General features: G+C 41.8%; 1 protein-coding gene across 1 annotated transcript in view; it reads left to right on the top strand.

The window, feature by feature from the left end:
* srbd1 (S1 RNA binding domain 1) overlaps nucleotides 1–13,443 on the top strand; it is a 54,288-nt gene extending 40,845 nt beyond the window's left edge. The window contains exons 17-21 of the mRNA XM_069658110.1: nucleotides 2,411–2,517; nucleotides 3,689–3,856; nucleotides 4,023–4,172; nucleotides 10,718–10,902; nucleotides 12,552–13,443. Coding sequence (XP_069514211.1) covers nucleotides 2,411–2,517; nucleotides 3,689–3,856; nucleotides 4,023–4,172; nucleotides 10,718–10,902; nucleotides 12,552–12,844 — 903 coding nt within the window. The 3' untranslated portion in view covers nucleotides 12,845–13,443. The remainder of the gene's footprint in view (nucleotides 1–2,410; nucleotides 2,518–3,688; nucleotides 3,857–4,022; nucleotides 4,173–10,717; nucleotides 10,903–12,551) is intronic.
* Nucleotides 13,444–16,026: the final 2,583 nt, after the last annotated feature.

Raw genomic sequence — 16,026 nt, 5'->3', positions numbered from 1 at the left:
GTTGCAAATACAACTTGCCAACACCTCTGACATAATTGGAAACCAGGTCACAGCACATATGTTCCTCTGAACTTTTTGAAAGCGCTTTTAACAACAGTTTCGTTGTCAATAATCACAAATTCCCGGATTGTAAAAACAGAAGTGTAGAATGTTAACATGACATGCTAAAAGCAAACAAAATAAATGCTTCTCTTCAAAGACTAAATATTGACACTGCGTCCATCTTGAAATGAATTTTGAATGGAAGCTTGTCAGTCATCAATGTTTGCACATCCTGTAAGTATAATTGTTGTTGACGGCTATTAAATGCAGCACATGTTGTTTGCTTTGGTAGTTCCCGAGAATACCAGAGTGACATCTTGATCCACACAGTGTCAAGCTGATAACCTGTCCTTCTGGATGCTTCCTTTGGGGATGATAACTTCTGGCTTGTATATAAGCTCATGAGAGTCCAAGTTATACAAATGTAATTCTATCATTAAAAATACATGCAATAATATTTTTCAAATATTAACAAAAAAGTCATTATTGTAGTTTGAATTATAAATGATTGTGTCATTCATAGAAAAGGATTGTATTTGTGTGACCAGGATTGTGTGCTAAACTTCTCTCTGTCCTGCTCGCCTGTTAATGCTGACAGAGAAGGGTGCGTTTGCTAGCTGTCGTTGTTGTCATCTGTTTACAAGCCAGTGTTTGCTCGTAGCTTGATCATGTTGCAAGACAATCTATGCTAGTCTCAGTCATGTTCACACGCAGCACACACATACATGCACACGCTAACACACATACACAGCTCAACAGTAGTCCAGTTTAGACTGTCAGCTAATCCTCACACAGTTGCTGAGGCATCAGACTCCAGCTGAACTGCTTTGTGTGGCTGGGTTAGACTGATAGCCCTCATAGAATATCTTCAATATTATCCTGGTGTTTTTATCCTTTTGTGATGTGTGTCTTTTGTTACACGTCAGTCATCAGTCCACCTGTCTTTTCCACTTTCATTCCCTTTAATTTGATTAGTGTCTGTCCTCTCTGCTCCTTATTAGGAAAAAGATTCCAGTCCTTTTGGAAAATATTTCCTGATTAAGACTTGATTGGCTGGTGGTTGAGAAGTGTCAAGAGTTCATTTGGAAGATCTTTATTGATGGCCGGCTGCACATAATGAGATCGGGAGAGGGACACTGTTGTCAGGCCAAACTAAACATTCTCTCTCCCTCTCTTTTTTCCCTTCAAGGCTCCCTTCCCTTTTCTCCCTCTCTTTTTTCTCTGCCTTTTTCTTGCTGTACTATTTGTCAATCAAACTTCTCTTTCTCTTGTTTTTCAGTATTTTACTGCTAACACTGTCCTGCATTTATCTCCCTAAGGATCAAATTGTATTGATCCCTTTATTGTGCATACACAGGGACAATAATATTGAGTGATTATACGGCATGCCGATTTTATACACATGGTTAATAAAATGTCTGCATTTAAACATACTGGGTAGACTTTATTGGAACTTTAACAAAATATTACAGAGCAGTATAACTTTTTGAGTAAAACTTTATTTTGAAATGTGAAACTTACTACTTCTTTTTACTGTGATTCCATCTGTAAAAGATTATAATCCTCTTAACCACTAAGATTCCTAAAGAGTGCCCGCTCATATGCTGCATGTCTGTGTATGTTTTAGGACAGAGGGCAACTTTTTTGCAGAACGCAGTAATTCACCGTTACCGTAATTTTTCTGCTGATACAGTTTACATCATGAAAATTCTTTTGTGTATATATACTGTGCATTTGTAATATTAAAGAGTAACTTCACCAGCAGATCTGACCATAACTCCACCCACTGCGCAATTTTGAAAAATGGGGTGAGGGGCTGAGAGGGGGTGGGTGTGTCCAACAGCTCAGTGACATCCCCTCCTGCAGTGTTGCCAACTTAGCGACTTTCTTGCTAGATTTAGCGACTTTTCACACCCTCTTGGTGACTTTATTTCTAAAAAGGGACGAGCAAAATGGAAGTAAACTCCCGCACACCGTCCAACTTGCAGAAAAAAACATTTATTTGCTGGCAACATCGGTACTAGACCTTCATCAGGCAAACCGTTTGTGAACAGGGGCAGCAGCAAGGAATTGGGGCGGCTCCCTCGACGCAGCAGTCTTTGTGATTGACAGGCGTTGACGTTCTTTTTTTTTTTTAATATACATTTCGTTCGCCTCTACATCACCATCAGCTGGCTCGGTTCAGGGCTGATTTAAAACAGTAGATGGCGTTTCCAACCCATGAAATGCAGTCAATTTGTCAATATAAACACCAGCATTGATGCCTTTGATCACAGTCCAGCAATATAACTCAGATTACAGCTCAAAAAACATGTTTAAGTGTGCAGTTACTCTTTAATGTTGGTTTGCTAAATGTGTTTTCTCGTAGCACGACGTGTCAGCCGGAGCTCTGAAGGCAGCGCTGGACGGTGTGGTGCAGGAATGTGTGAGCTTTGTGGGGGTGGACATCAACATCTGCTCCGAGATACTTATGAGGTAGATGACACAAGCATGTCTGCTCACAAGCACTCTCCAGTACACACATACAAACAAAAATTAAGCATTGCTTAGACCGCTGACATACTTTCCCTTTGCAGTCACAACATGGCAAAGCTTCATTCACACTCATGCACAGACGACCTGGCAGCTCTCTGTTGAAACTAATGCTTCACTCCCTGCTCTCATTAACTCTGCTAACTGTAATCAACTGACAGGATTAGGCAAGGCAGACGTACACATCGCTCCGACACGCATACAGCCAAATCTAGATGTGTGTGTAAAGTCGCAAATTTACTACATACAGTACACATTCTCGATTCATAAGTACAGGAAGAACAAAAAATGTATATACACACGCACACACTTGCAGCGGATCCAAACAGCATAAATGAGCTGGCATTAGCTGCAGGGCAGGCATCAGGTCATCTGTTTACCTGTCTGCTCTGCAAGTGAGCTTTTTCCATCCCTGCCAGGAGTAATGCTGCACACACACATGCACATTAAACACACACAGACGTGTCGATGACTGAGGTATTATGTTGAGTGTTGACATTGCTGCTTGTTTCAGTAAGAGTGAGTCACTCACTGGACATTAAACGAGTAGAGTCGACCTAATTGAGTTTCAAATCACCTCTTTTCACTGCCCGGCAAAAAGGGGACAAATATACTCACCAGATATTTATATGCAAGGTCACTGTCTTAAAGGGCCAGTTCGCCGATTTTCAACCTCAGTCCTATCATGCTATTATGGAGCTAATGCCATTATGGTAGGAGAAAATGCAGTTTGGCTCTGTGCCTTTGGAGGACGCTATCTGCTTCTCAATGCAATGCACCCTGGGTGTTGTAGGAATGTAGAATGGGCAAAACGACGAGCTGTTTGTACAACTTCCTCCACAGCTATGGCGTCAATTTCAAATATCATTGCTTCTATTGATTACAGAGAACACCAGCTTTGACCGACAGTGCTCCTTAATTGCTCCTTAACTATGGTTTCTCATTAATTGATTTTTCTCCACACTGTTCCTTACATAGCCTCAAATGTACAGATTGTACCTTCCTATTAAACACTCGGATATCAGCAACCCCACACAATGATTTTATTAATTACAGTAGACGATGTGTGACATTTTCCCTTTTGCATTTTGTGTGTTGTTGTTTTGTCTCCTAGGCATGTAGCTGGCCTCAATGCTGGAAGGGCGAAGAGTATTGCAGAATGGAGAGAGCAGAATGGTCCCTTCATGAACAGAGAGCAACTCAAACTGGTCAAAGGCATGGGGCCAAAGACGTACCAGCAGTGTGCTGGCTTCATTAGAATCAACCCACAAACCCTACACAGGTATGCAAAATGCATGTAAAGATGCATAGACACTCATATTCAGGTTCTGTTTATCATTGCTTTTTACCTTTTTCTTATTTAAGAGTTAGTTCACACAAATTGCCAAAAAGCACATTTTCTCACTTCTCACACTCTTTATACAATGCTTTCTTTCTTGCCACTACAGTGCCAAATCCTCTCCTCACCCTGCACCAGCAGTGCCAGAGAAACCTGCAGCAAAGAAGGGCAAAGGAAAATCTAGTGCCAACATACCCACCTCATGTAACCCCCTGGACCAGACCTGCATACACCCAGAGTCCTACGATGTGGCGCAGAGGTACAGTACACACACGTATACAAACACACACACACTCAAACAGCCACCAACCCACTGGCCGGAGCATGTTCAGACTAAGATGGAGTTGATTTTGACGCCGCCTCATATGGGGCTGGTTATAGTGGTGAAAGACTCTGATTTGATTTACACAGACATGGGATACAAGAGAGGAGGCGTTGGCTTTGTATATGTGTGTATATCTGTTTGACTGTGTGTGTCCTTGTGTGAGAAATGATTGTTAGCGCTGCTGATGCTGATATCAAAAGCATATTGAACAACTGCCCAAGACGTGTATGTCCTGTCCTTGTGTGTGTGTGTGTGTGTGTGTGTGTGTGTGAGAGAGAAACAGATACACAGAGTGAGAGGGAGGGAGGGAGGGAGGAGGGCCCTCTCTGCTACAGCTGTAGTTACTCAACTGTGTTTAGTCTACATAAGTTCTGTCACTAGAGGCTCTAAGCATCGCTCCCCTCATGTTGATGCACCTTAATAGCCTCAGTGCATGTGTGTGGGTGGGCGTGTCTCTATCTGACTGTGTGTGAAGATAGATTGATGTGGCTTATACCAAAGTTTAGTTTTTGACTATCTGTCCTACTTTAACTAAGTGACCACGTGGGCTGATGTATATATGTGCCTGTGTGTTCAGCCTGGAGACTGAATCACACAGGTCTTCTTCTTCTTCTTTTCTTCTTCTCCTCCTTCTTCTCTGTGTACGTCTTCTTCTTTTTCTTCTTCTTCTCCTCCTCCTTTGTCTTCATCCTCTTTTTTGTCTTCTTCTCCTTCTCCTCCTTCGTCTTCTTTTCTGTGTTCTTCTTCTTCTCCTCCTCCTCCTTCGTCTTCTTCTTTTCCGCGTTCTTCTTCTTCTCCTCCTCCTCCTTCGTCTTCTTCTTTTCTGTGTTCTTCTTCTTCTCCTCCCCCTCCTTCCTCTTCTTCTTTTCCATCTTCTTCTTCTCCTCCTCCTCCTCCTTCGTCTTCTTCTTTTTCGTCTTCTTCTCCTCCTCCTCCTCCTCCTTCGTCTTCTTTTTTGTCTTCTTCTCCTCCTCCTCATTCGTCTTCTTCTGTTTTGCCTTTTTCTCCTCCTCCTTCTTCTTCTTCTTCCTCAAGCTGTTAACGTAGGGGTTAAAGCTATAATTGACCACACATCCTCTCCCCTTCTTCTCTTCCTATTTGTCCTCTCTTTCTGCCACAGAACGTACTCGTGAAAAACTTCTCTTCTTCAAATCTACACATCTTATGTTTCCTGTCTTTCACATTAGTGTTTGTTATCACAGCTCCTGAGGTGCCTAAACACTGCTAATTTAATGGGCCCTCTTAAACGTCAATCTTCATTAGTCACACCTGGTAGTGTGTTTGTGTGTGTTTTGTGTATTATCAGTTTGATTCAGTGTCTACAAACGTCAGGACATATAAAGATGAAGGCAGGACGTCTAATGTGGTAAAATGCTGTCTCTGTTCATTAAACAGTCTACATTTAGATAACTATGTCAGAGAATATAATCAATCAGTGTGCTGTGCATTTCTTGCCCCGTCTTCTCTCCAGTGTTAAATCCTCTCCTGTTTCTCACCAGTATACTCATTATTCTCTGCCTTTGTGTTTTCCTGCTGTTCAGTTTTCTTAACCCTGTGTCGGCAAATTCTCTATCCTCTGTTATGTCTATCAGAAGGTATGTCATGCCTCTGCAAAATTGTACATGGTGTGCAGTTTGCAGTTCTTCTCATAAGACTTCAACATCACAGCTTTAATCTTAGACTCTTGCTGTCTCTGTGAGTTTTGGTATCATTAATAGAGAACGTTTAATTTAGATTTTAAATGTAATCACAGATGGCAAATCATAGTTAAGAATGCATGATCCTCTTTACTTTGAGATTTGGTTTCATGCCAGAAAATCATTTCAGAACCAGCGTTACATTTTGAAACTGAATATTAATTGTAAATACTCTTTAAAATACACTGTCCTTAATCGTGACTCACATTATAGTTTCAAATATGTTAGGGCATCACTGAGATGCCTCGCTGCTCTTCTCACATCCTCACTTACAGCCGATGAAAACAAGAGCATGGGGGGAGGATTGTGGAGGAATGCTGTTTGTGTGTCTTTATGGTGTATAAGGAATATCAGGTTCATCACATTAGAGAAACTGGATCCTCCATTACTGCTCACAGCCCACACATATCCCCCTTTCTGTAACCATATACAACACACACGCAGGAGCAAGTGCACACACAGTTGATCCACCTTCGTTTCAGAGGCAGTGGGGAAACATATCTCGGATATATTGTAACCAGCATGGAGGGTCTCTCACATATATTTCACATACAAATGTTGATCAAGCATATTGCTAACATAGATAGCATTACTCAGAAGGGGGTCCACTCTATGAGGAGTATTCCTCTGATATGTAACAGTCGGGGCCCAATATTTCCATAATACAAGACAGAGTGGGTTCTTGCTGTGGGCCTGGATAAAATCTATATCCTGGCCCACCCAACCACACTTTCACACTTTTACACGTGCACACACACACACACACACACACACACACACACACACACATACAGTGTTGGTAGTAATTATGTGAGTATGCACCCAACAGTGGTGGAGGCCTCTGGACTCCTGGTACCCCTTAAATACTAACATACACCCTTGGAAAAATGAGATGGGCAACACACACACACACACACACACACACACACACACACACACACACACCTGAAAGTAGAACCAACCACCCACCCAAAAGCAATGTAAGAATTCAGGCTGCTATTAATTTAACACCGCTTTCACTCCGTCATCTGTCCCCTCTCCTCTCCTCCTGTATTAAAGTAAGAAAGCATTAGAAGCAATTCAAAGGGCTCTAATGGCATGAAAGTTTCAACAACAGCATTTCTAAAAGGTTATGTTGAGGAAATTATGAAGAAGAAATGCAGCCATACTAAAATGAATCTTAAGCTAACAATAATCACAGGGTAACTCATGATACGATACAATGCGCCAGGTCTGTTCAGTGGCGGCCTGCGGGCCACATCCGGCCCAGAAGCAACCTCCATGTGGCCCAGCAAGCTTGAATTAAAAAAGCTATGTTAATATCTATTTTATTATTTTATTGTAGTATACTTTTTATAAAAATGATTTGTCACTATCAATGTTATTGTGTAGCTGAAATAGTTACAGCACTGTGAGCGTGGTCTACAATCCGTATCTGTCAGGAAGCAAAACCAGCGGGATACGTGTTCTGTCAGGATATCTTTCACAAATCAACACTTTCTCATGTGACACGAATCCGACCACGCTAGTAGCTCTTCAAAGTATTTGGCTATTAACAGGCACAGGCAAGTTCTCTACTGACAACCCTGAAACACAAAATGTACAATGAAAACCGTCAGTTAAACCCTGCCTGGACTGGCAGATACTTCATTTTACCGCCATCTTGAAACGCCAAACCAATGTGTTTTATTTGCAATGAGTGCGGCAAATCACCAATAACTGTTTTTTTTACTACATTGCTTTATGTTTGTTTAAAATGTATCGTTACCAAAAGCAAAAAAAAAAAAGACTTTTAAATAGGCTGCTGAAAATGTCTGGACCATCTACAGTTTCTGGTTTTAAAATCTGGCCCAATTGAATTTGTAATCGAATAGCCCTGCGATAAGCAATGCATGGCCTAAGATAACAATAATATCATGATAATTGATATATTGCAAGACAATCAAATAATGATACATCATGATATCTGATTAACTGAAGAATACAAAATGCCCCTCAAAAGGTGAAGTGCAGAATTAATGTATTTATTCACTGCAATTTGGTGTCAGTTTCACAGAATTGGAGACTGAGATGAAACAGTGTACACGTTTTCAGTCTGAAAATCACATTTACAGAACTATAGAACAACTGTAAAAACAAATGAAGTTGAAAGTGGCTGGAGCATCTTCATGTTCAACATTATCCTGCTGTCTTCTTCTTTTATCCCGCTGTCAACTTCTTCTTCAGCTGATTAATTTCCCTTCACGTTACCCTCGTTCATGTCGTAAGCGTCACTGCGAGGATCGATGCAGTAGGGTCGTGTCAATATCGATATTTGGCACCAGCCTAACGATAATTGTATTACACAGGTCAGGACGACGATATGTTGCTGTAATGATATTTTGTCCCACCTCAGATTTCTTGCATTAACAGAATAATTCACTCAGCACTGGACGTCTTCATGGCAGAACAGCTTCTTTCCAAACGTCCAGTCAAATGATACGTTTCCTATAGATGTCTGTAAGGAGTTAGAAATGAGACATATTATATACTATTGCTTGTTGTACTTTCAAAGGGGATACATATTTCCTCGTGTGTTGCATTTTATACCCCAGCGAGAGCTGAATACGAGTTATTTGGAAACCTTTTTTTTTGGTGTTATAACTAATTCTGACGCAAAGGAAACAATGTGTGTAAGAGAGAAGGAAGATGGATGCCCTTCTGCAAAGGTCCCAGTATGGATTCAAACCATGGGGGCTACGTGGAATCTATCGTAGACCTCCTAGGCCACCAAGAAGCAAGTATTTCTTTCCTGTTAAGAGATATATGGCTGGAAAATCAAGCTGCCCATGGAGACACAGCAGAAAAGATCCTAGTGTTAGACAGGCATCCTTTTTGGCCCAAAGGTGCTGTTTCACCACTAAGCCATTTCTGGCACAGACACAGCTTCTATTTTACACCGATCCGGCATGCTGGTGTTGAGGGATTGATTCCGCTTGTCTTCCTCTTTTGGACGGTAGTCGGTGACTTTGCTGGCAGGGGGGCCTCTCCGCTCACAGCTGTCTCATACATAGTTTGTACACAAGCCGTGTCCCGTTACATCCGTACTGTCCCTGCTACTGCCAAACGAGCATTTCTGAACAACACTGTGTATGAATCAACTTTGTGTGAGTGTGTGTGAGCGTGCGTTCCTGTGTGTGTGTGTCCACCTGTTCTGTCCATCATGGGGGGGGGGGACAGCTGCGGAGTCTGTTTGGCGTCAGGCTGCCAGTGAGCGACATCCATCACGTGACGCTATCTGGCGGGTCCTACACATGAACACATGCACAGAGGCGAATGCATTCACATCTTTCACCAGCTGTGAACAGTGCCCACTGTAAATGATATATACAATACTCACAATATTTTCCATTGCCAGCTTGTTACCAAGTCTGTTTAGAATGTAGACCAGCTAATTAGTTTGGGTTTAAATCTCCGGCTCTCTGCATTAGAAGTCCGACTGTCTAGACACTTCGGAGGTGAGACATCAGGCTAGAATAAAGGGACAGAAGGTTTTTCCAGGCGGTTGACCGATGAACAAACAGTCCACCCTGAGCGAAGTGGAGGCAGTTTCATGAGAGAAGGTGTCAGGGCGTTTACAGCCCACTGTAGGTTTACCTGATTTAATAGGGGGTGAAATAAATATGTGTATTTGTGCTTTTCGAACAGAAAGCCCCACCTCAGCAGCTCATGACTTTGGGAGTAATTACTCCCACACCTCTCCTGCCCTCCCTCCCTTCCCCCTGCTCCTTCTCACTTTACCTGTATTAGCTTAGCTTTTCCCTCCCTGCTTTCTGCTTCTTTGCTTTTCTCGTCTTTTTCTTCCCTTTTTTTAAAACAGTTTTTTGACGGTTCTACTTTTCTTACGCTCATCATTCTTCCTAGCCTGTCGCCAATTCCCACCCTTCTACCATCCCTTCATCTTTCTTTCTGTCTTACTCACCCCTCACAGGCCCAGGTGTGTCTGTGCTAATACTTTAGCCCCACTATGATCTCTATTTACAGATTCTACATAGAAATGTAAAATCTGTAGGCAGGGACGTGGACTTTAGGGACGGCAAGTGTTCTGGTTTCCGTTTGTACTAAGCTTATAGTCTGAGTAGAATTGACCAATCACATATGAGCAAAACAGTCCGTGTGGAGAGCAAAAGCAGGCGGCTGTCTGACGATGATTTAGCTTCTTATAAATATCTATAAACAGACATCTGCATGCTAACAGCTAACAATTCGTCTAGATCAAAAAATCAACTTGAGATAAATTCCCTTGACGCTGTGTCATGAAAGCCGTTCAGCGCTCAGATTTTCCGACTTCCTTGAATGCATCAGATCGATCCGAACTCTGTTCAACAAAGGAGCATTTTAAAAGTCGTTTTCTTCTCCTCTTGAGGACAGAGCTGACAAAGCTTCATTTTTACTTTTTACTAATCTGCATCATGGTGTTGAAATTTCGGCAAAAGTAAGACCCGTTAATTAAAGTAAATCACAAGAAAAACAGGTTTTATTTCTGTAAACAAAGTCTTGACTGGAAGTCGTTTGTCGCTAACCGATGGCTACATGCCCGACACGTTCACCGTTGTCCCCAGAGGCTACATCGTCGTCAGACTATAGCTGATGGGATCCACACTAATTAATGAAAACTTTGTCCTGTGGTTTCACTACATAAACTTATGTATGCACCTAAACATACAATTCATTCAATTTACATTCAATTTTCACATATTTTTACATATTTATTTATTTTTTACAAACTTTACTTCTGTCCAGATTTCTGTCTCTCGTCGGTGGGAGAGCGGACCAGATCGGGAGTGCAGGCCTGCGACAGTGTGTAGAGCACAAGGTTCGGACCAGCAGCGTGGAGGAACTCGCCAGGACGGTGGACACCTCACCCGAGACCCTTAAACTCATCATAGACGGCCTCACGCAGCCTCCTGGGTTTGACATACGACAAAGTAAGTCTTCTGCCGCTCAGAGGCCGCTCGGACATAGTGATATCAATTAAAGTCACACATGCACGACCATGGCAAGACGGTTATGTGTTCTCATAGAATGAGAAAAACAAAAAGTACAAAGTGTAAGTGAGATTTTCCAAGAGGGACACATTCAGCATATTCAGTCATGAAAACTCAGCATTTACACAGATTTTTAATTGGTTTCAGATTTTAAGAGGAATTGAACGTTATTTATTTGTTCTAGTTCCAAACATGCCCCGTTTTTATTATTTAATAGGATTTCAAATTGACCAAAACCACATTTATACTGTTATCGCTCAGTGTTTCCCCTCGGTCATACATCTGTTATTGCTGCATTTATTTTCAACTCAAAAATATCCGTCCTTTGAATCATCTACAGTTTCATAGACTGCATATATCTGAAACTTTGCAGTCACAGTAACTTCTTTTTGTCTCTCATCTTTCCTTCATCATTTCCTTTATAGTTCCCTTTTGACGGATACAAAGCTGAACTTTTATTCGTCCAGTTCTTTGCCTGCTTTGCTTGTTAAAACACACAGACATTGCTTGTGCATTTATTATAATAGGCATGTCTTGGCAGTGTAACTCGATAGGATCTGACTATGCAGTGGCTTCCTCCCTGCAGCCCAACAACACACGCAGTGTGTTTCTGACATGGTGTGATGGGTCCAACAGACTGTGTTGTTGGACAGAGTATCTTTACGGACACACAAATACACACACAAATACACAAAGGCCTCTGTTTTTCTCCTCAATTTTAGACTCTTGAGTTCAGGCACACAAATACTCACCAATGTTTTGATTCTCAGAATTTTTACTGTGGCTCAAATTCATTTCCTCAAGACAAATTTCTGCCAAATCTCGGTCTTACTTTTCCATTTCTTGATTTAATTTTGGAAAAAATTGTATGAAAAAACGGGCAGTTACCTCAAAGCTGTTTAATGAAATAAATCCAATATAGGGTAGAAATAGCATGCTCGATCAGTGCTGAAGAAGAAAGTGGACAAAAACAAGTTGTTAGGTACATTTGATGCCTGATTTCCAAAGCGGTCAGTCAAATACAAAATAATTTCCGTTACCAGGCTGTCCTTTCTCATATGTACAGGAAAGAAGCCATGCCTGGATACCCAGTTAGTTCTAGCTAACTCTTCCTAAAATTAAGGAACGCAGCTTCAAGGTTCATTCTCAGGTTGGGCCTATTCGGTTGCAGCACACTACGCTTGGCCTCCTCGCCAGTGCTCAGCTGAGTAAACAGATGGGCCCAGGCTACCGCATGAAATCAGTGATGAGGGGAGGATAATTGGATAGGACTATTTCCTGGGGCTCGAGCCTTCCTTGTTTGTGTTAATGCTACAGAAAGGAAAAAGATATCTCATGAACAGGCCAAGTGGAAAGTGGGGTAGAAGTGAATGCTGAGAAATGTGGAAGTATGCAGACACAAGTGTTGGGTTACGGCTGGAAATGTAATATCTGTTTGTCATTTATGCCCCACCCCTTTCCTGCCTTCCTGCATTCATCTTTTTACTGTCTGTCTTCCAAAACATCTGTGCCATCACTACCTGATTTTTTTCATAGCTCCCTCTCCCTCCCATCTTTTTGATATTCTCTCTCTGTTTTGCCATCCCCAGATTTTGGGCAGGCGGACTTTAAGCGGGGCATTGTGTCCATGAGTGACCTGCGGGTGGGTGCGGTGCTGACGGGCCGGGTGGACAACACAACTCTGTTTGGGGCTTTTGTAGATATCGGTGTAGGCCGCTCGGGCCTCATCCACAAGAGCCACATCACCCTGGACAAACTGCCTGTCAGCCAGCGCAGACGCAGCCTGGCTCTGGGACCTGGGGAACGGGTGGAGGTCCGGGTCCTGAATGTGGACCCACAGAGGGGACGGATCGGCCTTGACCTGATCAGGGTCCTACAGTAAAATCACTTAATACCCATGGTTGATATCCCATAATTCAGTTGGATTTAAAAGCAACTAAGAGGCAAGTAACTTCATGATGGATACTGTGATAGAGGAGGAGAACTGATTTTAGAAGCTGAGCTGAACAGGGATTTTAACAGGTAACCTGTCAAGTCTATTTATACGTGTAATAATAATGCAATACTTGCATTTATTCAGACAAAAGTCTGTTTGGTTATTTTGAAGTGAAATTCTGTCACAGTTATGTTACAGGCAGAGAGACTTTCTTTATTCTTTGCATTCTTGGGATGGTTCTTTGCTTCATATATAATGCTGAACACTATTCTGCCATTTTCCTGGCTAGTTCTTTGCTCTTTGAGAAGGAACCTAGAATTGCACTTTAGAAGTACAGCTGATACCTGAGCTGCTATTTTTTATTTTCCATAAATATAATAGTACTTAAATATCATTTAAACTCAAGTTTAACTCTTAAAGACATATTTTTTGTGACGTTGTGGTCAGTTTGTGTAGCAGGTTCTTTGTTTCTTTGTTCCTCAGAGCAGGCTTTGTTTACTTTTTTCGGACACTTGAGAAACAAACTGAAGGATGTGTAATCTCAAACAGACTGGCTTCATCTTCATCCAAGGTTTTCAAATAAACATCAAAAATAAAAACATATTTCCTGCTTTCTTGCACTATTTATGCACATTTAATTAAAATGAAGATTTCAGCAAATAACAGCAGTGTGATCTGATACCCCTTTCCCACCAATATTAGCGCGTTGACGCTGGTTTTTCAGACCCTGGAAGACCCGAAATGCCAATTTTCTCTTTTCCCATTGCCAGTGAAGTATACTCCTGTTGATCTCTTTTCTGCTGCGTCACCGTCTGACGTCACAAACGTGGCCAAAACAAGGTTCGTAAACAGTGAAGATGTTACAGTGGTTAGGAGACGGGCGGAGATGACGAGGAGTCGCAGAATTTACCGACGGAGCATAGCATCGTGCTGGAAAGGGGGCGGAGATTAGCGTGTCAACACGGGTTCTGTGTTCCCATACCGATTGTAACCTTTCCCACTAAGCAAAAAAAGCCAGGTGTTAGCAGGTTTTTTGACCAGTGGGAAAGGTTACAATTCATTCATACAATGCATTCAGACCCGGGTCATATGACGCTGCAGTAGACCCCGGTGAGGCCTGAAAACCAGGAGGTGGTGGCATGAAGCTGGGAGAAAAAGCCGGTGGTGAAAATAGACACAAATGTGTAAAATGATGGGAAAAGGAAAGAAGACACCAGTTAAAGAACAAGTTTTTCTTCCAGACAACCGAAATTATGAAAAGACAGAGAGACGAGGCTGGACGGGGGATGGGTGGAGACGGGGAGGAGGAGGAGGAGGGAGTGTTTGTATCTCCCAGACTGCAGTAAAGCCTGAAGGCTTTTTCGGCATGGTCCCAGACACAATTATCCCAGGACACACACACACACACACACAAACACACACTAATCAGCTGCTTCAAAATTAATCCCAGACTCCCCATCCGCATTATCTAATTTGTTTGTTTTTATGAAACTGGAATAAATATAAAGAAATACATAAAATAGGGTTGTGTGGAAGCCTGAGGTCCCCTGTGCTAAACATTATACTGACTGCAGAATACCTAATCACCGTTAGAGCTGCTGCTTCACTATTTCCCATTGGGAGAAGAAAGAGAATATATTCTAGACACACAAACACAAAGAGATGTTCGATCAGGATTAATCAGAAGTGGCAGTTTGCTTGGTGATGATCTGAGAAGAGGACACACAAACAGAATATATTTACATTCTGAATTTCATCGTCTTTCTTTCATTTTTCCAAAAGGAATTCCATCTTCCAATCTAGGTGTCTTGTTCTATTTGACGTTAACTCCCTTTGTCATTTTGTTGTCTTTTCTTTGTTTTGATCTCATATACAGTCGCCTGGCACAATCTCTTCTTTTAATGTTTCCACTGTTTTTGTTTTCGGGGAACGCGTTTATCACCACAAGTAGACGCAGCTTCCCTCAGCATCATTCCTGCTTTTCCCGCCTTAACATTGTCCTCCCTCTGCTAAACGTGAGCACACAGATGGGACAGGCAATCTGGCAGCCGGCTACTGCTGCCCCTCAGAGTGTTTGTCAAACACTGACCAGTAATGAGCCTGTGATAAGAAGAAAGGCGACTGCGGGAGGAGTTTTGTACTTCTCTGTCCTCTGTTCACCAGCTGTTGTGTTATGGAGTGAGCTCAGGTGTGCCTTCAGGTTTTGGTGAAATGTGAGGAAAATTGACGGTTAGCATGAAACATCGTGGCTATTTGTCCTAGTCTTTTAAAAGTCAAAGAAAAAATACTCAAGCGGTCATGCAGGGCTCTCTTTCATCATCTTTTGTTTGTCCAGCCGAGGAGACGCAGGTGGATACAAAATCATCTTCAAACTTTTTCACACAGTAGCAGAGAGAATGGTTCTCACAGCTAGTAATCCTGCGTCCTGCTAAGCGAACATTGAGTACAGAATAGCTTTCACTGTTGATCTCTGATTCCCCGGACCACCTGTCAAAAAAACATGAGAAGAAGTGAAAGCATCGCAAACAACCCCTGAAGGCTGCAGAACTTATTACATGTAAGTGCAAGACTGGCAAACACTGCACTGGTGATTTTGATTCTTTATTTGTAAAGTTACTTGAAAAGTTTTTCCTGTGATTATTCTTAAAGCAAATTCGAAAGGGGCAATAACATTAAAAGTTTTGTTGCAAATAATCCTATATACATCAACTTTTCCATCTAAAAGCAAGTAAAGTGAGTGTCACATATGCAGCTAGCTGTAAAGATGGTTATTGTCTTATTCATTATTTTACCTCTAAAACACTTAACAGCTCAGCTCTCACAGTCCTAATGTGAGAGAGTTATTATGTGAACACTGAAGAGGATCGAAATGGGAACAAAGTTCATTGCTGACAAATACAATTGTTATCACATGCTTGCTTCATTATAAAATACTATTTAAAAAAAAAAAAAAGATAATGTTCTTGAGGCAATGCATACAATATATTTCAACACTTTAGGATGCATTTATGTCTATACTATACCTAAGGGGCAATGTATAGTGAGCTGCTTTCCGTCTGTGTCCCGATAATGACCTGCTCACTACATTATCCCGCTTATTACATGGCTTTTTACTCACGAAATCAATT

The sequence above is a fragment of the Semicossyphus pulcher genome, unplaced genomic scaffold (assembly GCF_022749685.1).
Source record: "Semicossyphus pulcher isolate SPU_LCO1_2020_fin unplaced genomic scaffold, fSemPul1.0.p SCAF_12, whole genome shotgun sequence".
In the NCBI taxonomy this organism is placed as follows: Eukaryota; Metazoa; Chordata; class Actinopteri; order Labriformes; family Labridae; genus Semicossyphus; species Semicossyphus pulcher.
Note: the sequence above shows the minus strand (reverse complement) of the source record. Positions and strands in the feature narration are given on the sequence as shown.